Source organism: Falco peregrinus, chromosome 6 (assembly GCF_023634155.1).
Source record: "Falco peregrinus isolate bFalPer1 chromosome 6, bFalPer1.pri, whole genome shotgun sequence".
NCBI lineage: Eukaryota > Metazoa > Chordata > Aves > Falconiformes > Falconidae > Falco > Falco peregrinus.
In genome coordinates this window covers 90,020,752-90,048,675 of record NC_073726.1, presented here as the reverse complement: position 1 = coordinate 90,048,675, position 27,924 = coordinate 90,020,752, and the positions used below count along the sequence as shown (strand labels likewise).

Here is a 27,924-nt window from a genome sequence, read left to right as displayed (position 1 = left end):
GCCTGTTCTCATTCTGAACTCAGCAAGCAAACCACAGCCTCTTACAGCAAACCAGAGCAACTTCCAGCCACCAGCTCTTTGCTCCACTCAGAGCTACATTTGCATAAAGCAGCCAAGATGCATAGGCAGAAGCCACCAAGCTTCCCGAGCTTTAGGTTTCAAAATGCAAGTGCTTGCAAGCCATTTGTCAGGTTAGGCACTGAGCTACAGAGCGGGACGCATCAGGGCTTTTAAAAACCGCATATGCTGTTGTCTCTGGGGCGGGCAGCTCTGCTGCCCCTGCTACAAAAATGGGAAGCCAGGGGCTAACCCAGGCTGTCGCCACCACACCCTAAGTGCGGAAGGGAAGCTACCCTGCACCAGTTGGGTTTTTTTCTTGAGAAAAACATCCACCTAAGACCATGTGGGGGCATCCTCTTATAATCCATCTTTATTTGTAAAAATCCACATATAAAATCTTCAGTTTCCTTTTACAAAAAAAAAAAAGGCACATAAAACTACTCAAACTCTCATCCCCATGGACTGATGGTCAGACACTCCCCCCACCCCCACCTCCCCCTTGCTTTCTCCTCCAGTCCATGTTTCTTCACGTTTCCTTTAGTTTCAGCTCACTCCTGCCCAGGCACAGTTCTGCGCTTGCGAAGATGAAGTACGCACACAGGGGAGATGGTGGAGAGGTGGCATGGGCTGTGCGTGGAATGTTTTACAGGCGCTTTTTAGTAGTAGGTCTCTTTTTCCACCCAACCTAAAAGAAAAGGGAGCAAGAAAGCAGGTTTAGTCTTGAGGCAGACCAATATGAAGTTCATGAGAGCTGCTTTTAGGCTTCGAAAGCTTGCACTGTAGCACCTGAACTAGTAAGTGACCCATCGCAATGGAAAAATTGTGACAAATTGTTAATGCGCTGCAGTTTTTGGGCTCTATACCAGCTTTCTAGAACTACCCAAGCATTGATCAGTCTTTTCCACCTCCTTCAGTGCATCAGTACTTTCATATACTGCTGGAGAACGAAGGCAGAAGGACAGAGGAAATCCTCAATTTGAACTCACTGCACTATTGATGTCGAGGAAGGGAAAACACAGCAAAACACATCCCTGCACAGTGCTCAGCACTGGGGGTCCCTGAGCACCGTCAGAGCTTCTGCAGAGCTCAGCAGCGTAAAAAGGTGGGGAAGGAAATACACAGATTAGCAGCATATTCTTACCACCAGGGTTGCGTCTGATAATGAGCTTTCTGACTTCATCGTACAGGAATATGAGAAGGGAGTATGGGAAAGCGCAGAACCACCAGGTTGGCCTGTTTGGGAGAGGAGACAGTGAGAACACAGGCAGCGGAGATGCTCTCTCTTCGCCTAGCAGAGCTCTGACTCGACGGCACAGAAGAGGGCAGGAAGGCTGGCATGTCCCAGCTTGCCAGGGCACCAGCTCCCACAAGGCTGTGGTTTAGCTGAGAATCCTCCAAGCCAAGAATTACCATCAAGTCTTCTGCTGCAATAGGTTCATCCACTTTTGGATATTAATTCCAGCACAAGGTGTGTCATAGCACCTTTGTTCATCTCCGTACCAGCACCTCCCCACCTATTAATGTAGCAATATTTCCTCTAAGTACACACAACCTTTGTGCCCACAGCCTTGCTCACTTGAACTGCATTGGTTTCCCCAGATTTACACGTGCTAACATCTAGCTGCTGCAGGCATTGGGCAGAGGCCAGCTTTCTTCAGAAATGCTGACACTTCAGCACCAAACTCTAGACAACACTTCTGAATGGATTGCAAGAGGTACCAGGGTGGGTTGTTGGTTTTGGTTTTTTTTTTTTTTTGCAATGAAAAATTTCGTGGCACTTAGGACTGTTCAAAGTTTGAGACTAAGCCCTGGACACAAAGTGTTGCAACACTGTTGAGCAATGCTTAAGATGTTGGCACCCTCCCAACATCAGAAAGTTACTATGCACTAACTGGTCATCTGCACCTAACATAGCATCCTTCAAAAGATTTTTACTACTTGTGCCAATTCCGTGGAAGGTAGAAAAAGGCACAAGATGTCATCACCAGTTCTTTAATAAAGAGTCACCTGGCCTGTGTTTCAGAGCAACTCAACTGGCTTTCTCTGGAGGTGCAGCCCCCTACCCATAAAATACTCCACGCAAGTTAAGTACAAGAGCAGCTGCACTACAGCACAGTGGCACAACTGAAGTCACGTTGCTAATTTTCAATGGGGCACTGAACTGCAGGCTCCCCACAAACAGTAAAGCAAAGCAAACCCCTGGTGTGCCCCACTACAGCAAAGGACCACTCACACCCTCTAGCCTGAGCTCTTCTGGGTTGAGGACTAGGTTTCATACTCCACAAGCTCACTTTTATCCATCTCCCCACCCAAGCACTACCATTCTGCAGTACAGCCTGCTGCACAAAAAACATGATGCAACTTACTTGAGAGGGTACATCCTTAGAGCAACATCCATCCCAGGGCAGTAGGAGAGGAACGCAGCCAGAGCGGTCTCCTCAAAGAGACCAAATATTAAGATCTTGTTCCTAGTAGAAACAGAAATGCAGTCAGGAACAAAGTACTCTCACAGATGACATCCTGAAAAACCACCTAGTTGCCACATGGTAGTCGATAGAAACAGACATTTTGGTCTAGCCCAGAAATCCATCAGGTGGGGACTATCAGGCCATCCAAGCTGATGGCCCAGCTGTCACAAGGGTATTATGTCTCTAGACAAAAGATACATTCCAGTTCACAACTAAGTCAGCCAGCAATTGCTTTCATTACAAATTCAGAAGGCAGCTGGGGTTCACGCCACCAGATCTCTTGATCAGCTGCTCTGCTGCTGCACAACGCTGTGCGCTGGAGTATGTCACTGTCCTTCCAGGTGGGCTAGCTCCCACAGCCAACAGAAGTCAGCACTTCGCACTGTCTCAGCCTGACTAATGCAACAGGTACTACAAGAAACAGAGCACCCCGTCCCTCTTATCCACTACCAAGGCACCACACTGTTCAAGACTTATGCCAAGATCCCCAGAGAGTGCTGGGATGAAGAACTAGATTGCCATGTGCTGGAGAATACACAGAATCCAATTCTAAATCCCTCCATGGACAGCCTGACTTATGACTTACTTCATCCCCTGCTGGAAGACAGAGTTTCTTCGAGTCTTACAGATGATCAAGTCTGCCCACTGCACAACCACAATGCTGACGAAGAAGGCTGTATGGCAGGTGAACTCCACTATTTTCCTCTGTTCGTAGGTCTAGAAAGCGGACAAAACAGAGAGCATGCATTCAGACATGCTGCCTTTGCTCTGGTGCTCACACCAAGTTCAGCAGGCGTTTAGAATTCTGGCTGGCAGCCTCCAAGTGGTGCCTCACAACTTACCCATTGCTGCCCATAGCTGTCTTCCACATCGTTAATCCATCTGTCATCCCACTGAACTCTGATCCCTAGCAAGCCAGAAGGCCAGAACCCGTTCTCTGCCATGATTACAAAATAGGTGAAGAAACCTCCAAGGGCCTGGATCATACCTAAACACGTAAGAACGAACGACAAAAAACTGATGAAGCTACTGTGCAGTGCAATTATTAACAGAAAACAGTTTGCAGGAGACCCCAACCACCTCAAACATTACTCCTTGAGGGGCTCAGTCTCCCATGCAGCAGCTATAGAAATAGTTCACACTAACATCAAACTCAGCTGCGACTCTTTTGCTGAGCAGCTTCTCCTCCCAACTTTGTACAGAGTTACTTCTGTGCTGCCCTGTGCTGTGATGGCATAGTACTCAAGGACACAAGATAAAACTCCCTTTGTATTCTCATTAAGCCTTGGCCACCCCCAATCCTTGCAAAATATAGTCAAGAAGGTTCCCAAGGTCTGCTGCAATTAAGCATGCGCTCCTGTCCTGTGAACTGGGCACGTCTCTGTAGCTGCCTTTAATCAAGACTCCTAATACTGTGTGTTTAGGGATACGCTGGAGAGAATCCTTTACTTCTAATTAAACTAACAATGGGATCTATGTTCTTGCTGAACAAGTCTGAACCAGAGGAGAGCTGGTTGTCAGCCAGTTCCTTTACAGCGCTATGCAATTAAACAAAATTACTGTGAAAGCAATTCAATGGATCAAGCTGCACAAGCCACCGCTATGTGCCACAGGGGCAGAATCATGGCAAGAGCTCTTAACAGCCTGAGGTTCTGGTTTATACATCCCAAACCTCAACTCTACCAGAGCAGTCACTGACTCAGGATGGCGTATAACCCCCACTACCACCGAGTTCAAACTGGTGCCAGAGAAAACAGACCAGCTTACCAATCTGCCCATAGGCCATGCTGATCAGCCGTTCATTCACCAGCTTGTCTGTTTTGGGATTTCTGGGCTGCCTCTTCATGATGTCACTCTCTGCTTGCTCATATGCCAGGGAGATAGCGGGGACCTTGGGAGGTGGTAGGACCACTGTTAGAACCATTTCAATTTTCCACTGTGTACAGCCTTCCTTGCCCCATGTTTTCAACCTGACAAACAGCACCGCCCAAAACCTCTAGCTGTAGTATTCAAGAGGGACCCTACCCCACCCCCCACCCCCGCTTTGTCCTTACATGGAACTGAAGGATCCTCAGACTCTGAAAGCCATGAGACAGGGAGCACGGATTACGAGTACCAAACAGTCACTGATTTTAAACCAGAACGCTAGAGAAAACTGTATTTAAGCATTTTCCTTCCACCTGCCTTTTCTTTAGGGTACCCAAGAACACCCACATTTCTTCCCAAAATTTCTTCCTGACACAAAAAGACATTTACCATGTCAGTGCCCAAGTCAATGCAGAGGATGGTGACTGTTCCTAGTGGAAGGGGTATGTTTGCAATGATGAAGATCAGAAACGGTGTGATTTCAGGAATGTTACTGGTCAAGGTGTAAGCAATAGACTTCTTCAGGTTATCAAAGATCAGGCGCCCTGTGGCAAGGAAGAGAGAACAATGCAACTCTCACTAATCGGCAGAAAGCAGCCAAGTAGCTCATGGGCAGCTTCAGTAGCACTGAGAGGCAAAATGCTAGTGCAGCAAATTGTAGAGTTCTCTTGCATGTAAGGATGAGACTGTGTGCTCCACGCACGGCATCGCCTATACAGAGTAGTATTTTTGGTCACATCAATCAATCAGGGTTCACTGCATACTAAGGATACTAAGCCCTGGTTTCCCAAGATCGTTAGGAGCCCCTGAAGGTACCCTCTGCTCTGTTCCTGTTTGAGAGCTATTGCTCCATCAGGGAGGAAAATGTGTCAGACTCAGCTGGCAAAGATGACTGTAAGGTCAGTGTTAAGCAAAAGGACAAAGTAGCTTTTGTTGCTCAGCTGCTTCCTACTGTTACTCATCCCAAAGCGTCATGCTGGTCCCACGGAAGGGGAGAAGACCCTGAAGGGAGGAGGACAGCACGGCCCTCCTTGAAAACACTTATCATGGAGACAAGCTCAAATAAAGGAGAGCCCTCCAGATGCTTCTGTTTCAGAGGGAATCAGTAAGTTACGTTGCTGAAGCACACCACTTTGTGACTACTGTAGACAAGTTATAAACTCACCTTCTTCAACACCAGTGACAATGGAGGCAAAGTTATCATCTAGCAGAATCATGTCAGCTGCCTGTTTGGAGACATCTGACCCAGCAATGCCCATAGCAACACCAATGTCAGCCTTCTTCAGGGCTGGGGAATCATTCACACCATCACCTGTGACTGCTACAATAGCACCCTAGTCACAAGAACAGGGAGAGAAAGACTGAAATCATCGTGTAATATGTTTTGGGCCGAAAAGCTTTCTCCTGTCTTTCAGGAGATGAAGCATAAAATCTACTTCACTTTACAACAAAGATACCTCAGTTTCTCCTTGTCCTCCCCTCACCCCTTTCCCTGTTCTGATCAGGCTTATCAGAGAACCATGCTGCTCTCCCCAAAGGTGATGCTGGACAATATATAAACATGCTGAATCCTCATCTCCCAGGCACCTCCAGAGCATTTAGAAATTAAACAATTTAAATACCCTAGGATCAGAAGAAAGCCTCAGTAAAAACGGAAAATGTTTTCCTGCAAGACCCTTATATTTACGTATCGTAGAGCAGCCTGACAGTTGCCTTCAGCTGCTGAAAGACTGAGATCTAGTCTGGTTGTTTACTTGAGGGCACTGAGAAAACTAAGCCCTGCCACTTCAGAAGGCAGCATGGGTTGACTGTGGTTTTATATATATATATACACACACACACACGTTTACGTATATCTCTCTAGGGATTTCTCCAACATGAAATCCCTGGACTCCCTCTCTTTACCTGCCGCTGACAGCCTTCCACAATTATAAGCTTCTGCTGAGGAGATGTCCTGGCAAAGACAATTTCTGTATGATGAATCAAGATGTCATCCAGTTGCTCACTAGTCATATCCTTCAAATCTGAGCCATGAACAACACAAGCTTTGGCATCTCTGCAATCAAGAGACAATATAATGTTTTACTTCACAAGTCCAACTAATTTCTCATTAGCTGTATTTGGCCCATAAAACTATGGCTCTCCAGAGCTCTAGGGAAAGACCAACTCCTGCTGTGACTAAATACTAATTCAGGCAGCCTCTGCACAGAAGTTTCATGCTCCAAGGTAGATGGTGAACACAAAGAAAAAGACAGCACCAAGCAACAGACAAAAAGCCCCATGAGCAGACTCATTCTTTCTACTGCTTTTTAAAATGCACCAAGGCAAAAACTATTTGTTACCACAGCTCTTGGCCCCTCTGCAAGAAATGAAGCCCTGGCTGAGGCAGTTGGCTTCCACCATCACGAGAGATGCTGCGGTCTTCTGCCGGCAATCTCTTTTGCAACAGGCTGATGATCTACACTTGGCTCTTCACAGAGAGAGCCCATCCTATGCCAGTTCAACTATTCCACACTCTTCAGCAACAAAAGCATGCCACGTTATATTTAGACTGGTTCGGTACCCTGCACGCTACAGCAAAATACCACCTCTCTCACTCAGCATACCATCCCTTATAGGTCTAGGAGACTGTCCACACAGATCGTGACATCACCCAGTTTAGACAGGGAAATTCCTTCCCCACCCTCACAGCCAGCTGCTGACCTGCTCAGTCACACAGCCCACTGATCCCCAGCCTGCACTGCCAGGTTGGTAAGTTACCCTCAAAAAAAAAAAAACCAAACCAACAAAACCACTTCCCCCCCGCCCCCCCCCCCCAAAAAAAAAAAAATTCAGCCACAATACTTGTCATCCTCAAGCTATTTCATTCCACAGGGTGTCTCTATTCACAGTTCATAAGCTAGGTGGCTACCCTCCAGCTCAAACACAGGCTGGGTCAAGCTAAGCAATGCAGACAGCCCAGCCATTCTGCAAACAGCCTGCTTATGCCAAAGGACATTTTCTGAGGATGCCTCAGTTCTGCACTAGGCTATGAAGGCAAACATTAACCTCTTAAGAGGAAGGAATTCCATTTTCACATTTATGCTGCTTCTAGCTACTGGCTAGCATCAATTCCTCTACCCAGCCCAAGTCCTGCTCCCTTTGCCCACCTGCAGTCAGACCCAGAAGTCTGAGAGCAAGACGGACAGAGCTGGGCTTTGAGTAATCAAGTTTATAGGTGTCATTTCAGCTCTTTTCCCTAAAGAGTATAGAACAGTTAAACAGAGTTTACTTTTGGTAGCCCATTCAGTCTGGACTGTGACTAGCTAACTGGGTATTTTCTTTTTACTGGAGTTTCCCCATGAACCTGTAAGTTGTATTACTAAACAAGCCTGACTAAGTATACGTCTGAGGGCAAAGCTAGACTATTTAAAGATCTGGAATCACAGGAGTACGTGCATTTTGGGCTCTGCAACAGCATTGCTCAAAACAGTCCCCAGCCAGCCACCTCCCTCCCCCATGCCAATTCAGATGCTTTTTCCTGCCTGCTACATTGGGCCAGTATGTGGGGCTTGCACAGTGACATGAACCAGGCAGGGCAAATGCTCAGCTCATGGGGAAAGAGTTAATCCTCAGAAGACTTCACCCAGCCAGCTGTTTCTCTCCCCCAGCATGGGGACAGACCATCAGGACAGGCAGCTACAGGGCCAAAAAAGGATGAAAGAAACTACCTGGGTTTTCTGTATAGGGCTTACTCCTAACTACTACCCATGCATAAGACACAAGCACATTCAAGACAGCCTTATGCATTGTTCAATAACTCAAGATACACACTGAAGAGCCACAACATGCTGAGCAAAGCAGACGCTGCGAAGCTTTTCATGTCTAGAGAGAGATGCTGAGGGATTATCCAAGGCAAGAAGAGAGGCAAGGGCTTAATTCTTTTAACAGCTCTGGCCTTCCCCCCCAGCGTCAGTACCTAGGGTTGACCTGGCTGACGGGAATGTTGAGTCGAGCAGCAATATCTTCTACTGTTTCATTGCCCTCAGAGATGATGCCCACACCCTTGGCAATGGCTTTGGCTGTGATCGGATGGTCTCCAGTAACCATGATAACCTGAAATGCAAACAGACTGCCGTGAAACCCTTGCCTGTGCTGCAGAGCAACACTGCCCAGAAGGCAGGGTCCCCTGAGACTAAAAAGGCCACGTGGCTTTTGTTCTGCTAGCAAGCCCTGGCACAGAGCAAGGCTGAGGTACAGGCAGTAACCTATTACCAGCATGCAAGGGATTGAGGTGGATGGAAGACAGAAGATTGCTAATCCTGAGTCAACAGATCCAGTTCCGTTTCCAGCCTGTGCTTTGCTCTCTCATCTCGGTCAGTACTGTGGGACATGCAGAACACACCTGAGCCAAATCACATGCTTTGGGACACTGCACCACCAGCGCCTGCCAGTGCTCTAGCAGTTTGGAGTCTAACTCATTTTTTCGGTCCATTAACACACAAGCATTTGTATTTAACTCAGAAATGAAGCCTGGAGTAATGCTACAAAAATCCTCATTAACACTTGTCTTCACTCATGTTACAGTGACACAGAGACTAAGGGAAGCCCTTTACATGCACAGGTATAGAGCAAGGCAATTTTCAACCCAGGAGTAAACTACCTTGATCCCAGCGCTTCTGCATTTGCCCACAGCATCTGGCACAGCAGCACGAGGCGGGTCAATCATAGACATCAGTCCTACAAAGCAGAGTTTGTCTACAGGAAAGTTCACTTCGTCTGTATCAAACTGGAAGCCTTCAGGGAACTGATCATCAGGCAGAGCCAAGTGACAGAATCCTGTAACACATCAAACCCATGTTTACTCTGTTCCTACAGATCAGGAGGCAGAGAGAACAAATGCTTATTGCTTCTGCAAACAGCTACGCAAGAATAACAGGGCAGCGTCAGAGGTTTAGCCAAGGCTACTGAGGCCGGAGCCACGCTCCTATTCTGATAACTACTAGCTGTTGCTAGGTGCCCAGACACAGCTTGCTTCACATGCAGTGGAGCAAATCTAATACCACGTGGCCCCACGGAGACCTGAAGGTCCCAAATGCTCTGCTTCATTTTGATCTAGGCAACCCAGCCGCTGGGCAAGACAAGACCCCGCAGGCTGCCTTTTAGATTAAAGGCTAAAGGCAGGACCTGTTCCTATATGAATTGCTGAAGTGACCTTGACTCAACACCACGCTATGGTTACGCTGCAGGAACACAGTACTTAATCTGTGGGGACTCTGCACAGGAGCATGAAGGACAAATCTTTTTCCAATTGATAAAGGCTGCTGTTCCTTACCTAACACTCTCTCCCCGAGGCCTCCCAACTCAAGGTAGGCATTCTGAAAAGAATCTTTCATTTCCTCGTCCAGGGGTTGCACTTTGCCATGAATAAGAATGGTGCTGCAGCGATCCAAGATCCTCTCTGGAGCTCCCTTCATCACCAGCAAGTAACGGGATTCTGATGGATTTGCATTCTTGTGGATAGACAGCTAGGGTGGAAGCAATGAAATTGTTTTATAGACATGTACTGTGAAGGTCACGAGTAATCACCATCTCTCAGTGTTTTGTGCCTACGGTAGCTTAGGACAGTTTGTGATATTCTGCTCTGCTTTTCCTTTACCTGCACTTTAAAAAGAGGTTCACAAACTAAGGAATTACTATGTATACTTTAACATTCACATTATAAGCACAGATGTTGCAGTGGCCTTTTCTGTATCCAAGTTCTACCCGTTAAGGCCATTTCCTAGCAGTTCATTCCTATTTCCAGATTTGAGTTCTTCCATTCTCCATGCATTACTGCTGCACAGGAGGGAAGCATGCCTGGCCATTTCACAGCAGCGTCATGACACCTTAGGGTCAGGGCAGCTCCAGAAGCTTTTATGCAGTATAACTGATATGGTCTGTTCAACTTAAATTCATAGTCTTCAGCAGTCTACAAGCAAGCAATGACTAGACAAGATTTTGGTGCCAAAACAAGTTTTGAGGCACACTGCGTGCAAATTTATGTAAATGTGTCACACAGCGGCTCTGCCTCAAGAGAATACACACTTACCTGGTACTTGTTGGTAGAATTAAATGGAATCTCCACCACTTTGGGATACCTTTCTCTCATCTCCTTGACAGAACCACAGCATAATTCAATGCATTTCAGAAGTGCAGACTCAGAGGCATCTCCTGCCACAGCTCTCTGAGGGAAGAGACAACTATCAAAGCATACATCCCAGTGGACTCACCACAGAAGATCAGATATTTTTAAAAAGTTTATTTATCTCAGCCTAGTCCCAGCTTCTACATAACATGATATGAGAACAGGGAATAAATAATTCTATTACCTACCACTGACAAATACTGTATTTCAGATGCCAGGCCTCCCAGCCTGAGAGAGCAGCAGTCTTCTGGTGCCAAAGTCAAGAAGCCCTTTTAAAGGGCAGAGAAAGTCAGATAATCAGGTGCAGTCAGAGAAAGAGAGGCTGGAAGGTAACCTTTGAGAAGAACGGCTGTAAGCCGTTTGCCACGAAGAACAGCAAAGGCGAGATGAAGACTGATGACATACACAGAAACACTCGCACGTGCTTTCCCACCCCAATATAAGATCATCTTATCAAGCCTCTGGCAGAGAAGATTTAATCTGTCCACGCCTCCTCCCTCATAAGGTTAGAGCTCAGAGATTGTAGATGGGGTTCTCAGTTCTGGAGAACTCTGTCTGCCCAATGTCCTGCTGCAGTTCTGTTTGCTGCAATTTGCACCAAATTTCTTGCTCTTCTGATCTCTTTGTGATGAGAATTATTTTTTATTATTTTTTAACTGCTTTTTGGTATCTAAAGACTTTTCAACCCTCCCGCCCCTCCCAAGCCTTCCTTAGATGAGAATAACTCCAGCTCTTCATCTTGGGTCTAAAAAACATGACCTGAAGTTACAGTCAGAGGAGTGCTAGAGAAAAAAAGTTTGTTCCATCATTTCTATTACTACAGCATCAGAACACCCTTGGGAAGAAGCTTACTAAGCAACATGACTAATATTTGACAGATTATAAGCGCTGTACAGTTAATTTCAACCCTGGCTGGGTCACAGTTCAGAAGTGGGAATCTGAATTGATATTATGCTGGTGTTTGCACCAGTGCTGAACCAGCAAAAGCTTAAGAAACCAAGACTTGCCAGCAAGAACAGACTGGCTAAAGACAAACAGTCTCCCACTGCTGCTCCCCCAGCTCTGGCGTCTACTCCCAGCTTCCAGAACTGGGTGTTTGTAGCTGTGTACAAATGCCAGAGATAGCAGTTCTTAGAAGAGCCATTGAGTAACGTCTAGAAAAGCCTTCTGGTCTTTCCTAGCCCTGTCAAGTATCTGACCTCCCAAACAGACTGTAGATGCTAGTGGGTGGCAGTGAGTCTGCTGTAGGAAACATCTTCCCAGCCCAATCTCCTCTGCCTGTACCACATCTATAAAAGCACCAGACTGCAGAAAAGATTAAGAGCAGCAGACACCCCTGCTTTGCAGGTTCCTGTGACCCACAGGACAATCTCACTACCATTACAAAAGGGTAGTGGTAGGAACAGAACAAACATTTCTTTTAGGAACTCACCTTCAGAATTGGTACATTTTCTTGGTTGGCCTGAAACACAGCACGGTTGCAAAGACCTGCAACTCTGGACAAAGCACCCCAAGTAGCTGAGCTCTTGTCAAAGGAAGCACCTGAAAGCAGGGGAAGAATGTCAAAAAGCCCCCCCCAGAAAAATCACAGAAGCCCAGAGTCCCACAGGCTTGGAGCAAGAAGCCTTTACCTCAGAAATAGGAAATTAGAGCCTGCTAGCACACTACAACTCTTTCAATCCTCCTCCTTTCCCAGGTAGTTGATGAACAGCTGATTATTTTGAGACCTCAGGGTCAAATAGCAACAGTGCAGGAAAACACCTCTGCTTTCAAGATTCCAGCAATGGCTGGATCCAGCAGCAGCGGCCATGCTAACTTTGGCCAAGGGATTCTGGACAGACATTATTCTTTCAGAGGGGCTTGAGTAAGGGATGCTGGGTTCCACTTTATCCATCACCCAGGAACTGGATGAAATAGCTCCCAAAGGAACAATGCTTAAGTAAAGATACTGCTCCTCTCATGCTGGCTCTTAAGTTGGCTTCAAGGGAGATTAGTTGAACAGCCAGTTAACTGATAAGCTAATGTACTTTCCATGAAGTGACATCTTCTAGGTTTATTTCTACTGCAGCCAAGCCAACCGTTGCCAAGCCAGAACTGAGAGCTTCCAAATAACACTTTATTTATAGCTTGTTACTTTGCACTAGTTGTAAAGACCAAGAACAGTAAAGCAGCTCTTTTAAGTGGTTCAATCAAGCACAATGTTTTGGAGTGGTTGGGGACAGGGCGCAGCAGCAGCACTGGAAAAAGTTTATGCTAATAACGTGTTGCAAGCACGACGTTTCACAAGCTAGACAACAGCTGGAAAACTCCTGAATTTGGTTGTACTAAACAGTTCTGGAGATGCAAGTACCTCTCTGAACTGCACAGCACATTGAGATTTCAGATTCTTATCAATATCTAAAAGAAACTTCCTGCTGAAGTTTTACTGTCACTTCATTCACTGCTACCACTCCGTAAACACAACCAGGGTGTTCTGGGAAAACCCCTGTTCAGGGCAGCCATCTAGCTCAACATGGGAAATTTCCATCTGCATCTAAGTCTCAAGTAGTTTACTATCAGGGTCAAGACCTCTGCTGTCCATGCTTTTAGCAGAATTAAGATGGGGCAATTTCTTCAGATACGCTTTGGCAAAACTAATCGGGTACTTTGAAGTGCAGAACAGTATTTGTACACACTGGACAAATATAAGGGGCTGAACATTCAAGAGACTCAAATATCAAACCAGTAATTCTGACAAAAACAGCCTATACAGAGTTTAAGGATTAAACAGAACTGGTACAGCGCAAAGCTTTCTGTGTGTCACCAAGTCTTTTAACACTCATTGTAAATAGTACGTCAGAAGCCCTTGCACTGTGAACTTCACTTGTACTGGAATGCTAGAAACATGGGTTCCTAGAAGTACAGGAAACTCCATTAAAAAATAGCTTTTTTCTGAAATGCCTCAAGTGCAAAGAAATGGTCTTACCACTCTGGTTCTCTGTAGTATCAGCCTCATGAATCTGATTGTCAAACCACATATGTGCAACCGTCATGCGGTTCTGTGTCAGAGTGCCTGTTTTGTCAGAACAGATAGTGGACGTGGAGCCCAGGGTTTCCACAGCTTCCAGGTTCTTCACCAAGCAGTTCTTACGAGCCATACGCTTAGCTGTTAGCGTCAGACATACCTGGAGACAAGGAAGATGACAGGTTGGCTGTGCTTGTGCACCAAATCACTGCTACCCAACTCACTGTGGGTATGGAACAACCACCAGCTTACATACCCTGCAGTGATACCTAACTCCAGGCTCACCCTGCCAGTGCAAAATAAACAGCAGCATTTAGGCCCAGCTGCTAGATTTAAACGACACATTTTCCTCATCACAAACCGTCCAGAAAAGGACCTGCAAGATTTCAGTCTCCTGCTTCTTAGTGTGTTGGGAAGGGATTAACATGCCCTAGACTAACATTTTGGTTAAAGTCGAAAACTGCAAAACAGGTGGAGACAGGCCATGTATGAGAAAGGCCTGAAACAGGTCTGGTGACAACAGGGCTGAAACTCACCAGTGTAAGAGGACAGCACCTCCAGCTACCCTTTCTCACCAGAGGCTCTTATCTGGTTCCTGCTCCCAACTGTGCATTTGCCAGCTCCATTGCTGCTCTGCCTCCTGAGGCTGCATGGAAGCCCCCAGCCTTACCCACCGCCTCCCCCTGCACAGCTGAGCACACCTAGATACTCCCACCATCTCTTCAGGAAACCAAACTTCACACCTAGATACTCCCACCATCTCTTCAGGAAACCAAACTTACAGGAACCTCTGCCAGGTCTCAGATCAAAAGCCAGGACGGGACTAGAGTGACGCTTGCTGGATGCTCTGCCAGCCATTCAGGGTAGGAGGGCTGGAGCACACGTGTGTGCAAAAACCCTGAACAGTTGTAACAGGAAGGCCCCTTCCTGCCACAGAAAAAGGCAAGACAAGTCCAGAACCCCTAGTCTTGCTCACTTCAGTTCTACAGTGCCAAGCCCCTGTGCAGGCCTAGCTTAGGGACCCATCTTCATTAGATAAAACAGCTACAGGACTTGAGATTGATTCAGGCAACTAGTCTAAATACACCAAATTTACAAGGCCTAGCCATATACACTCACCACTCCATTACTTCAGTGTCTACCTCTGACTTCACACTGATCATGAAGCACTCCATTTTCTTAAGAACCATATATGCAACTCCATCTTCTTTCCAACTTCACTCACCGTGACTGTTGCAAGCAGCCCCTCAGGGACATTGGCAACAATGATCCCGATGAGGAAGATTACAGCCTCCAGCCATGTGTACTCAAGGATGAGTGAAAGGATGAAGAAGGAGACACCCAGGAACACAGCAACTCCAGTGATGAGGTGAATAAAGTGCTCAATCTCCATGGCAATTGGAGTCTTTCCCCCTTCCAGTCCAGAAGCCAGGCTGGCAATACGGCCCATCACAGTGCGATCTCCAGTGCTAATGACAATGCCACGGGCGGTGCCTGGAAGAGAGACAGGTTTCAGAAAACAAAAACCTCTTCCCCAAACACGCTGAGTTTGCTCAGCCTGCCCTAGAGTTCAGCAGTCTCTGCCCAAGATAATGCAGGTAGGTATTATAATGGCCAAAGTCCCCCACCGTAGCATTTTGTACTCTCAAGAGTAACCATGAGAAATAAATGGAGGTAAGCGTTGCACAGGACCCTCGTGTCAGACTGCACACCCTCTCCCTTCTATCCCAGGGAATCAAGTGCCAACTGCAGGGAATTAGACGAAGCCATCTTCAAGAAGCAGTGTCCTCTTCCCTTCTTTAAGGGAAGGCCCATTTTTTCTCCCCAAGGCTCTTGAGAAAGATCAAGAATGTCCTTCAGTTCTGCTGGGTTGGGGGGGTTTTGAGGAGTGGGAAAGAGCAAGGGACAAGCTGCTGGTGAGAATTTGTCAGGACAGGACACAATAGGAATCAGGCAGAACCTTAACCCATCACTGAACAGTCACACCTTGACGCCCTGTGGGTTTGGAAGAGATGCTCTGGGCTTCGGCACAGACTGCCTACCACCATGCTCAGAGCTGCAACAGGAAGTTCTGCCAGAGATACCCGAAATTCCTGCTTTCTGCAGCAGCTGCAGCATTTCTTATAGCTCTGCCTAACCACCTTGCTTCACATGATGTTATCTGTGCCTTAACACTGCTGTAGCAAGGCAGTCACGCTTTACAGCACATACCTGCTCCTCAAAGGAGGAGCAAGAAAGAAAAACCCCAAACAGTAGTGCTGTGGAGTTGTCTTTGTTATACAGTACTGCAGATGCAACAGGCAAAGCCTTTGCTGGGAACTTTCAACCTGCTCTTGCATAGCAAGAGTAGGCTAGCAGCTAATACACTAAACTCGCACAGCATTTGCATTGCTTACCTATGCAGTTCAATCCCTAGCGTTATTAATAAGCTAGGGAAGTGGGAGAATCACATACCTTCCACGCAGTTGGTGGAAAAGAAGGCAATGTTCCTGGTCTCCAGCGGGTTCTCATTGGAGAAGTCTGGAGACCTGGTCTGAGGCTCTGATTCACCAGTAAGTGAGGAGTTATCCACCTACATGGAAGAGAGTACTTTGCCATACACAAGTAGGCAGATGCCTTCAGCAATGAAGGCTGATAAAGCAGCAGGCACTCCCCCTACCCTTCTCTTCCACTTCACCAGCCATTCACAACTTAGAAGGCACTCTTTTAAACCCAACTAATTCATCATCCTTCATAATGAAGCTTTCACACAGACCGTCACTGCTGTACCTTGCAGCCATGAGCAGATATGATCCGAAGGTCAGCTGGAATTCTATCTCCTCCTTTCACCTCCACTAGATCTCCAACTACAACACCTTCAGCATTTATGCTGATCTTCTCACCATTTCTGACTACAAGAGCTTGCTGAAAGACAGTAAAGAAACAACCTATGTCAAAAGCAATCTGAAGAGCTCAAAAGATCAGAGTATCTTAAAATAGTTGTGTTATGGTTCTACAAGGTTTCTACTTGTGCCAAGATGTTTATCTCTCATACGTGTCATTTAAGAAAAACAGCTATTTTTGTTTCCTTGATATTAAAGTTCCTTGTTACCAAGGTGACAGTGAGATAGTTAGGTATAATATAGACTTTTGTGAAGGATCTGAGTTTTAGTGCCCATCACACCAGTTACTGAGCTTCCCAGACTATCAAGAAAGTGTCCTATGAACATTAATAAGCTAGTGGAACTCACAGGGTGCCAGGGACTGCCCTGGCCTATTAGCAAGGTTACTTGGAGCCAGAAGAGGAAGGAGTCTCATAGACCCCTCAAAATTAAAAGCTAGTAACTCACACTAACAGCCAGGCCTTTTGCAATTGAGACCGATGTTTTAAATAGTTAATGAGCTTCAGCAAGCTACAGCTTGGCAGATCTCAAGGAAATGAAGTATTCCATACCTGAGGCACCATGTTCTTGAAGGACTCCATGATCTTGGAACTTTTTGCTTCTTGGTAGTAAGAGAAACAGCCAGTAATGATAACCACAGCTGCCAACACAACACCCAGGTACAGCTACAAGTAGCAGAGAAAGTAAGTCAAGAGGATGATCTGCCTGGAAGACTTCCAGTTTGTCCAGACAAATTGCTCAGTATTTAAGTGCCCTGTTACAAGGCATGGAGGTACTCGCAGTCTCTGTACATTTTGTACACAAAGGCCATCCACAAGCTAGTGTTGTTAACACAACACAAAGGAAGTTGGCTGTCCATTTAGTTACGTGGAAGCACTCCAAGACATGTTAAGCTCACACAACTGGATTTCCCGTGCTTATGGGAAAACCTTCTGGACTGAATGCTTAGAGGAAGTTAATCTGCTTTGAGCCAAACGGGCTGCTCGGTCTGCCTTTGAGGTAAACCAGACATTTTTACTTACATTATCATTGTTGGGCTCCTCCTCCATCGCACTTTGTATGCCATAAGCCAGAAAACACAGGATAGCACCAATCCACAACAGAAGCGAGAATCCTCCAAAGAGCTGCCGACAGAACTTTACCCATTCAGGAGTGGTGGGTGGGGGTGTGAGAGAATTTGGGCCATCACGAGCCAAAATCTCAGCTGCACGTGCAGAAGTCAAACCCTAGAAAAGAGGTTCCTTTCATAGGCATTGTGGCAAGACTGACTGGGGAAGGTAGCTCTGAACTTGGTTCATGTTCTACAGCAGGTATAAGGAGATGCTAACAGGCAATGGAGATCTCCACAGCTGCCAGGGTTCTGCAACGCAAATGCAGGACATGAAAGCCAAGTGCCAAAAGAGGAGCTACAGGATGCTGGATGCTACTTGAGGAGCCTGCAGGCTGTGGGGCTACAAACATTAAAGAAGGGCAGGACAAGAAGGCTACAGCAGCAGGAGGAGGCTGCTGAGAAGGCTACAGAGCTCTGCGGGACAGCCCAGTGGAATCCATCCTGTCAAATTATGGAACAAGTGAAAGCTGGGAGCCATAAAAATGATGACACTTTGGACTGGCCTTCCAGGAAGCTCAGCTTTCAGAAGCCAAGGTCTTTGACAGAAATATGCAAGTCTCTGCTGTTACAGAGTAAGAGCAGGCTCGTTGCTACATGCACTCATGCAAAAAATTTATTAAGCAAAGCAAATGAGAGCCAAGGTGCAAAACCACTGCAGTGCTTCTGCACTGGACTTTGATGTTAGCTAGGACATTTGCACACCTCCTCCTATAAAAGAGTAAAATTTTAACTGCTACTAGCCATCATGAAGTCTCCGGGCATGTGCTAGCTCACTAAACTACATCTGCAATACAACAAACATTTGCCTTTATTACAAGCTTCCCAGGGAAAAGAAAAATAAATCAAAGAATCAACTTGACCTTGGAACAATTCAGACACAGATAACAGTGACTTTGTTTCTAACAAAGTCACTAAAGTATTGCAGCCAGGCTGTACAGTGGGAGGATGAAGAGAAGTATTTGTGAGCTCAACAGTTCTCCCAAAGCCTGGGAAAATTAATTGGAGGAGGGGAGATTAAACAAAAAAGAAGAAAAAAAAAAAAAACCACACAAAAAAATCCAGACCACCCAGATCTCCCTTTGTGAAATGCTCTGAGCCATAACTGTTGCTTTTCAGATCAGGGCAAAGAGGGAGGGAAAACAAAGTCTACCTACTCGACTCAAGTCTGTTCCATATTTACGATGAAGTTCATCAAGGCTCAGCTTGTGGTCATCCTGAAAGACAAGAAATGGTTTAGTGGGGAAGAAATCACAGTCCCTGCAGGCTGATCAGCAAGAGCTGAGCAATTCCACCCCCACCCCAGGTCTTCTGCCCTTAACAGTTTGGTGAGCTAGCAAGACTCTAGCTCGTCTTCTCTGTGAAGCGAACCTCAATCTCATTCTACAAGTCAAAGCAGTCTCATTTTTAGTGTTCTTGTGACTATTTGAGTACAACATGACAGCTTTTTAAACAAACTCTGACAATTTCTTAGTGCAGTCTTTACACCCCCAGCAGATTCTGTGAAGCCTCAGTGGGTGATTTTTTTTTTTGGGGGGGGGGGTGGGGGGTGGTGGTGAGGGAGGAGGGAAAAGGAAAGGAGTTGGGAAGGAAGGTAGGAATGCACAGAAGATTAACCCTGTAATTTCACGCATTTTGAAGTAATGCTGTCAGCTTAAGCAGTGTTCCTTCCTCGAAAGAGGCTCCTTTTCACAGCCAGGTTTCAACTGGATCACATTGGTGCAGAGCAGTGCCTCACTTAAAAGGTTGTGTTGAAGGGAGCAGATACTTAAGTTAGTATTACCACTGAACACAAAATCTCTTCTTGGAGTAAGCTTTAGTATCCCCTCTCCCTAACAATGGGGCCAAAAACGTAAAAGCCCAGACTCAAATCCACAGCAGAGAAACAAAACCTGCATCATCTTCAAGGAGCAGATTAAGCTGGATGATGCTCACAGACAGATGTATAGCATCATCCAGCACTCACAGCTGGGGATGGGAGACACTCCCCATAGCCTCAAACAATTAGAGGGAATAATACTGAGGTCAGTCTGAGCAGAGGCCAGCAGTAAATGGAGCTGTACAGACTCAACTCCTCAGCTGGACTGAAAACAGCAGTCTCACTCACATGAGAGCACAATAAAGCCTGCAACACCGCGATCCAGACAGCGCTTGCCTGGGTGAACAAATGCAGCTACATTGTGCTACAGGTAACACAGGCAAGTGGAAACTTGGGTTGCGTGTCAAGTGCCTTTTGAGAAGCGATGTTTTCAGGGCCTGCTGCGTGATCATCTTGACGCTGAAACATGTGCAGCATGTCTGGCTTGGAGACAGAGGGGACAAGAAGGGAGTTCAGTGCCTTTGGTCACACTATGCTGTCAGCACACTAGCTCTTTCTCTTTTAGTCACAGGTGGCACAGGGCTTCGGGGATAGTGAACATTCTTAAAGCTGCTCTTTCCATGCCCTACACCCTTACCATTGAGACTTCCTTTTTAAGCTCATCCATATCCCTCTCCTTCTTCCCCTTTTTCTTCTTTGTGCCATGCTCTGATGTAGCAGTGGGCTCATACTTGTCTCTTCCAGCCTGCAATAGAAGACACAGTACTGTTAGAAATGCCCTACCACCAACTTCTACAGCAGCAGATGTGAGCTATGCACGTGAGACTGCCAGGCACACAAAGCAATTACAGTTTATTATAAAGTTGTCTATCTGGACTTTAGTAAAGCCTTTGAAACAGTTTCCCACAGCATTCTCCCAGAGAATCCGACTGCTCATGCCTTGGACAGGTGTACTGTTCAACGGGTAAAAAACTGGCTGGGTGGCAGAGCCTGAAAGGTGGTGGTGAATGGTGTTACACCCAGTTGGAAGCTGGTCACAAGTGGTGTTCTCCAGGGCTCAGTACTGGGGCCAGTTCTGCTTAATATTGTTATCAATGAGCTGGACAAGGGGATCAAGTGCACAACTTCAGCAAGTTTGAACCTTCAACCAACATCAAACTGGGCAGGAGTGTTGATCTGCTTAAGGGTAGGAATGGTCTGCAGAGAGATCTGGACAGGCTGGATCAATGGGCCAAGGGCAACTGTATGAAGGCTCACAGTGCCAGGTCCTGCACTTGCGTCACAACAACCCCACACAATGGTACAGACTTGGGGAAGAACGGCTGGAAAGCTGCCCAGCAGGAAAGGACCTAGGGGTGCTGGTCAACAGTCTGCTGAATACAAGCCAGCAGTGTGCCCAAGTAGCCAAAAAGACCAGTAACATTCTGGCTTGTATTCAAAACAGCGTGGCCAGCAGGACTAGGGAAGCGGTCATCATCCTGTACTTGGCACTGGTGAGGCAGCACCTCGAGTCCTGTGTTCAGTTTTGGGCCCCTCACTGCAAGACAGACATTGAGGTACTGGAGCGTGTCCAAAGATGGGCAATGGAGCCGGGGAAGGGTCTAGAGAACAAGGCCTGTGAGGAGCAGCTGAGGGAACTGGGGGTGCTCAGCCTGGGGAAAAGGAGACTCAGGGGGGACCTTACCGCTCTCTACAACTACCTGAGAGGAGGTTATAGCAAGGCGGGGGTCGGTCTCATCTCCCATGTAACAAGCAATAGGACAAGAAGAAACAGCCTCAAGTTGCCCAGGGGAGGCTTAGATTGCACATTAGGAAAAATTTCTTCACCAGAAGGGTTGCCAAGCATTGGAACAGGCTGCCCAGGGCAGCGGTTGAGTCACCGTCCCTGGAGGTATTCAAAAGGCAGGTAGACGTGGCGCTTCGGGACATGGTTTAGTGGTAGACTTGGCAGTGCTAGGTTAACGGTGAGACTCTCATGATCTTAAGCCTTTTCCAACCTAAATGATTCCACGAAACTTATGCCACTTCAATAAAAGCCAAAATCAATAAATAAGAGCTCAACGGCATCTCCAACACACAGATTACAGCCAGACATTGTGCAAGTCTAGCTAGGAGGAAAGCAAGCAACATGCTATTCAGTCTTGATGCACTAGCCCCAGCTCAAGCTGAAAAAGTCATGCCTAAGTGCATACACGTGTTCCCTTCAAGGCATTAACTCCTCCCTGCCCTTTGCAGGTTCCCACGTCCCCTGGCAAGAAGCAGCCTATCAACTGAAGATAAATAAGAGGTGGTATCTCCGGCTGGTCAAATCTGGGGGATAAGTTCCAACACTTTCATTCTCAGTTTGGCACCCTAGCTGGCCCGTTACGCAACAGAAATCTGCTTTCAATTTATGGCAGTTTGACCAGCGACAATAGTACACAAAGCAGTAGTACACTTTCGCAGATTCAGTCTGTGCTTAGTCCTGCTTATACTTCACAGAGCAGATGATTCGCTTAAAGCCTCTTTATTCAGATTCTCATTCACTTACATTATGGTTGATTCTACATGAAATCATGCAGCAGTTTAGAACTTGTCATGACAGGGTAAACAAGCGTCTAAGGACAAACAAATCATGACATAGCACATATAAACATCACTTAGAGGGCAAAAAAATAAAGAGTTATAGGCAGAAAATCCCAAACTACAAGTTTGGATACCCTGTAAGGTACCAAACCCAGGCACCAGCACAGCTTTGACTGCGCAGTTCCTTCATTAAGCACTCCATACACTTCCAGACTCTCAGAAGCCTCCAACAGCAGCTTTTCCTTCCCTTCCCTTCTACATGGGACCTATTACATCCCTGACAAGTTTTATGCAATTAGATTTTCACCCAGTAAGATCCCAGAGATGTAATTTTGAGATGAAACAGCAGTTAGTGGCACCAGAGTCAAGCCATTAACAGGATTAAGAAAAGGTTTCAAAGGCATCGCCTTGCTTGATCTTTGCATGAGCACCTCACATCACAAACCAGATTCCTGAGAGCAATCTGGACACAGAAACTACTGTTAGGATTCAAGAACTGAACTGCCCTGTTGAGCAGCTAGCACGGCAAATTTTTATTATTTATTCCAAATAGAAACCAAAACCAAAAGTGAAACTACACGAAAAAGAAGGAAGATAACTTTTAGAAAAGAACCCCTCAGTCACATCTAGACAAGTATTTCCAGTGTTCTGAGAAACCTCTGTGCACACCGCTTTGCGGCCACACTCGTACATTTCGTGTGCACAGAAGCCCTCTCTTGCCCTGCTCAGTAAAAGCAGGCTTTGCATCTCCCATATCCTTGCACGCAGCTACAGGGCTGTGCAATGGAAACAGTTTTTAAAAAGTGGAGCAGAGCCAAGTTTTTTGCCTCTTCTCATCCAGGGAAAGGAGGCAGAACTACAGACTAGCATTCCTGACATTCTCTTCCCTGCACCTAAACTCTCCTTTCACTTCTTAAAAAAAGAAGCCACTGAACTTAAACCAGCATAGTCCTCACATTCCAGCATCACAAGAATTTGCCACAGGGCAATTCACAGAAAGTCACCATGAAGCATCTCTCTCCTGCAGTCTCTGAAGGAAACAACTCTGATTTCCGCTAGAGCTCTACCAGACAAGTTCAAACACAGTCCTGCACAAAACACATGCTTATTGATGACTGCTTGAGGCAAGAAATGATTTCTAATGCAGGTGAAGGAGCTGGTGCCTTGACTAGCAGGCCGTCACCTTCAGCTTCGCTCCTTCCCCCCAGAAAAGCTTGGCAAGCTCTTGCAGGTGATCTAAAAACCTCTTGGTTCTTTGAAACTTCGCAGTTACCTGTCTTACTGGGGGCACCAGTGAACAGCCCAAGAATATAAGAGCGTTTAGCTCTTTCAGCTGCCGAGACAACCTACAAGTGGGCAAGCACGAAAAGGCTCACTGCCCTTGTTCAAGCACGATTTTCTTAAAAAAAAAAACTTAATAAAACCCTCAGTGATCAGCTGCAGTCAAGACAAAAAGCAGATAGAGTTACTTCTTTCTTTAAGCACCCAAGCATTTGGGTCATAGTGGAATCCATCTTACAAAGGAGCTCAGAGTTCCTCAGTTAAAAAAATAAATAAATAAAAATAAAGCACAACACCTTCCCATCTGTTGCTTTAGTATTGCATCCCACCCTTACAGAGCAGGTCAGTCAGTAGCATCAGTTTCAGCTCTTGCTACAGGATCGTTTCATGCAGAGTCTGAACTTCCTGCTTCATCATTCAAATCTGAACATGACGCATAGATCAGAGAAAGTCCTGCCCCTTTCTGTGCTTTCAGGGCCGTTGTGTCTCTTCTGGCAAGATGAGCCCAATCTGTTCAACAAAGCCTCGTGCTGGCTGGGCTGCCAGGGGACAAGGGGTTCATCCCACCCCTCAGCGCTGTAGGATTTCCCTTGCTCTCCCCTCCTTTTCCTGCCGTACAATAAGCAGGTGGCCTATGGCACTTCAAATCCACGTCTTACGGAGAATTAATCACATGGCTTGAACACAAAGGAAGGTCTGTCTCATCAGAAATGTCACCCCGTTACTTGACTTAGCCTAGGAACTCTGACTCATCAAAACTGCCACAGAAAAAGCAACACAGGGTTTTTTTTTATGCAAGATCCTTTTTTTTTTTCCATTGGCTTAAGCACAACATTTGTACATACCAGTGTAAGAATTTTTATACAGCCCCAGAAAATCCTATTGTCTTTCAAATACAGCTTATGCTTTTCCCCTCCACACTAATTGAGCCATTCATGGCTGATGTTCTCAATACAAGTCATGATTGACCAGGAAACGGGAGGGGTGCAAATCATCAGGCAAGCTCAGAAGTACCCTATTCTAACATCACCTAATCCAACAAGAAATGTCAAGTAAGAGCCAAAATAAATTACGCAGTCTCTGGAGGCCTGATCTGTTCTAGTACTTATGTCATTATAATCAACTGCGCAGAGAAAACAGAAAAGTTACTGTCCTGCTGCCTCATGAGACAAGTCACCAGTAAATACATTAACCAGATGAATCATGATACAGACTATGCTTATTGGACTGGAAACACTGCTCATGACCCTAGCAAGGACGCTAATGCCTTCCCTTGGATCCTTCTCACTCCCTCTGCAAGAACTGTGTTCAATCCCCTATCTTTAATCAAAAAGTCTAGTCAACTGCATCAATTGAACATACGCTCAGCTTCTAGGACAGTACAAAGCAGCTTTTACTCTACAGCTAATAATGGCTCATCGCAAGCAGACTGCTGCTTCCCACATTATGGAAGGACAAGCTCTCCTCCCACAACAAGGGATCTAAACTTTGCAAGGGTTTTCATCATCTGGGTAAAAACAGGACCACCCACACACCTTAAGCCTTCTGTGAATATTAGCACAAACACCTCTACATCTTGTTGGAGCTGCTTGAAGATCTGAGTGCAGAGCTGACTTTCCAAATGCCACCATTGGCACGGCTGAGCAACCCTTGCTAGGTTTTCAGCATGGTGAAGCTACAGAGTGTTGTCACAGAATCACTGAATGGTCACGGTTGGAAGGAACCTCTGGAGATCATCTAGTGCAAGCCCCCTGCTAAAGCAGGTATCTCCCACAATTCTTTGCCCAGAATATTAGTGCATCTTTACCATCAATCCAGACATCTCTAGTAGCTGTCAAGCACATAAAGACAAGTGGACTGGACACAGTTCTCCCCTAGAGGAGCCGGTGACTTCAGCTGCCTGGAAAGGCCTGGGTGAAGCATGAACTTCTGCAGCTTTCAGCAGGTCAGGATCCCACCAGGCTGTGGGACTGAAATCCACAGGGACAGACGACTTGCCAGAGAGCCTTCATCCTGTTGCACTGCTATTGCAAAAACGTGTATTGACTAGGCGCAGGGCTTGCTTTGGCAAAAGGCGTATCCTCTAGCCATAGCAATAAAAAGTAGGAATGAAAAAGATGGGGGAGGGAAGAGAGTAAATATATTTAAGATTTCTTAATTGCATGAGATAAGGATTGCTTTGATTTGCATAATTTCCCCTCAGTTTGTCCATTATGCAATAAGCCTTCCTGGTTTCTGACAGGAAAAACCCCTGAACTGGGGTTCAGGCATTAGCACTGACCTCCAGAAGCAACCCAAAGCACGCACTGATGACATTGCGCTATGTCTGTGCGGCGAGGGAGACCGAGCAAAACATGCTGCTGTCTGCGGGCAGCTTGCAGGCAGCTCTGAACAGAAATGAAATCCCTTCTGCCTTCCTCCAACACACACACCCCCTTGGATAATCTGCTTTTTGGGCTGAACGACACGGGCTCCCGGCCCTCCCCTTGTACTGTTACCATTTAAAGTAAAACAGGCGCTCCGATCGGCTTCTCCTCACAGCCACAGAGACAAGGAACTCGTTCTCTCACACTTATACTCTTAGATTCTCCTCCATCCCATAGGGAAAGAGGTTTCCTTTTTGGGCACCCTAACCCAGGGCAGGCACGTGCTGTTCAGTGCTGCAGCCACACACTGCCTTTTTCACAGCCTTGCCCTCACATCCCCATTTTTCAGGGGCTCCCCTATGACCCGCATGCATTCTCACCGCTAAACAAACAAATCTTGTGACTTGCTACCAGAAAGCCTGAGGCAGCCATACCCTGGTGAATTATCCCTTGTGTCGGCACTTCAGTTTCAGGCCAATTGCTTTATGATCCACGCAACCTATGAAACCTGCAGTGGAAGCGAGACAGCTGGCAGCCCTCTATATTAGAAAGCATTTCTACCTCCTATTAGTCCAGCCAAGCCTCTGGAGGCCTTTCGCACCGCAGCCATATGTATACACATGGATTTTTCCATGATTTAAAGCATCCAGAAGACTGCACCACCACCCGATCCACCCTCAACATTTTATCTCTTAGATGACCTCTCACTGTACGCTGTACTACTACTACCTGTAGCTCACCCTACTGAAATATGCCACGCTGGGCTGCCAAGCATCAAAAGGACTTCACTGGGGCAGCAAAACCAAAGAGACCCCACCAAAAAAAAACCCTGAAAACCCATCCCACACACTCATCAACCCTCTCTCTTCTGAATAACTGTCCATTCAGCCATGTTCTTGCAGCTCCCTTACTATTCACGAGGTTATGTCAACATTGCCGCTGTTGTACCGCTGGCGAGGACAATGCAAAGTCAAGGCAATGTTTGAACAGCGCCTGGGGAAGCGCGGAACACCTGTAGGCAGGGATGACGCTCCCACCTCCACTCCTCCAACCCTGCACCGTCACACTCTCCTTCGAGAAGCGGAGAAATTCAGCTTTTGGCTAAGCCAGCCTAAAATTACTAAAAATTCTAAAAAATCTCAAACAAAGGTAAATAAAAGCCTACACAACTCTAGCTACACAAGATAACGCAGGGAAGTATTTGACAGGAAAAAACCCAAATGTCCAAGCAATATATAAACCCCAGAAACTGGTCTTTACTTTTTCAAAATTAAGAGAAAATCGGAGCAGCCCAAGAGGTGTTTCTGCTCCACACGTGGGCGCCTGGTCACAGCGTCCAACCCCAAGGAGTCTTTGCTCCTGTTTTCAGGAGCCTTCAGATACACTTCTCCTTTAGTTAAAAGGTACGATCCGAATTAAGGACTCCTGTCCCTGGGGTTTTGAACTAGAAACGCCACAGGTACAGGGTAGAAACAGCTGCACAGCCTCCTGTGAGGCTTCTATCGCCCCAATTAACAGGACAAACATCATAAAGGCAGAGGCGATCATGTCCCTCCTGCCACCAGCCTCCCACAGCGCTCTCAATGCTACCCAAAGCCAAATTAGCCCTAATGAACCCTAATAATCCGGACAACTCCGCTTCCCCCCCGCCCCCGCCGTGAAGTCTGAAGCACTCTGACGGGAGAGGGGGCAGCCCCGCTCCGAAAGGGCAGCCGATAACGCCGGCCCGGGGGCTGCGGGCCCCACACGCGCGGGGGCGAAGGGCCCCTCGGGGAAGGCGGCGGGACCGGGGCCGCACGCCCCCCGCCCCAGCCGCGGCTCACCGGCGCGGGGCCCCCTCCGCGGCCATGTCTGCGGCCGGGCCCGGGGGAGAGGCGCGGCGGCGCCTGGCTCCGCCGTGACTTCCTCCCCCGGCGGCGGGGCACGCTGCTCGGGGCCGGCGGCACCGGCGCCGCCCTCTAACGGCCGCTACCGCCGGCTCACACACAACGTGGCCGCCACCCCCGCCGCCCCAGACAAAGCGCGGCCCCGCCCGCTCCAACCGGAGGGAAAGCGGAGCCCGGGGGAACCCGGCGGCGCTCCCGGAATCTCCCCCTCCCGGCCATGCGCCCCGCCCCGGGGCCCCGCCGCTCACCCCCTTGCCCATGGTGCCGGGCGGCTGCGTGCGGCTGCGGGCGAGGAGCGGGGCTCAGCGGCGCCACGTGTCCCGGCCGGCGGCAGGTGCGGAACGGCCGCCGCTCGCCTGCCTTCCTCCGCTGCCTTCCTCCGCGGCTCCGCTCCTTCGCTCGCCCCCCTCTCGGCCCGGCCCGGGTCGCTCCTCTCTGTCGCCGCAGCCGCCC

The 27,924-nt window shown here is 47.3% G+C and overlaps 1 protein-coding gene across 1 annotated transcript; it reads right to left on the bottom strand.

Annotated features, from left to right (window-relative positions):
• Nucleotides 1-404: 404 nt before the first annotated feature.
• Nucleotides 405-27,924, bottom strand: ATP1A1 (ATPase Na+/K+ transporting subunit alpha 1). Its single transcript, XM_055808020.1, has 23 exons — nucleotides 27,720-27,924; nucleotides 20,011-20,118; nucleotides 18,712-18,771; nucleotides 17,469-17,672; nucleotides 16,998-17,111; nucleotides 16,334-16,468; nucleotides 16,019-16,136; nucleotides 14,790-15,058; nucleotides 13,526-13,724; nucleotides 11,993-12,102; nucleotides 10,465-10,599; nucleotides 9,709-9,901; nucleotides 9,037-9,212; nucleotides 8,353-8,489; nucleotides 6,300-6,450; nucleotides 5,560-5,728; nucleotides 4,785-4,939; nucleotides 4,296-4,419; nucleotides 3,371-3,516; nucleotides 3,115-3,245; nucleotides 2,427-2,528; nucleotides 1,202-1,293; nucleotides 405-745 (listed from the first exon to the last, which is right to left on the bottom strand). Exons 1-23 carry the CDS (start codon nucleotides 27,729-27,731, stop codon nucleotides 717-719), a joined length of 3,069 nt encoding a protein of 1,022 aa, XP_055663995.1. The 5' UTR covers nucleotides 27,732-27,924; the 3' UTR covers nucleotides 405-716.

Bases quoted from the DNA above. Each gene is read 5' to 3' on its own strand.
- ATP1A1 (XM_055808020.1), bottom strand. The intron at 17,112-17,468 runs GTAAGTAAAAAT...TGCTACTTGTAG, and splicing joins AGGAGCCCAACAATGATAAT to CTGTACCTGGGTGTTGTGTT. The intron at 16,137-16,333 runs GTACAGCAGTGA...TCTTCCATGTAG, and splicing joins TATCTGCTCATGGCTGCAAG to GTGGATAACTCCTCACTTAC.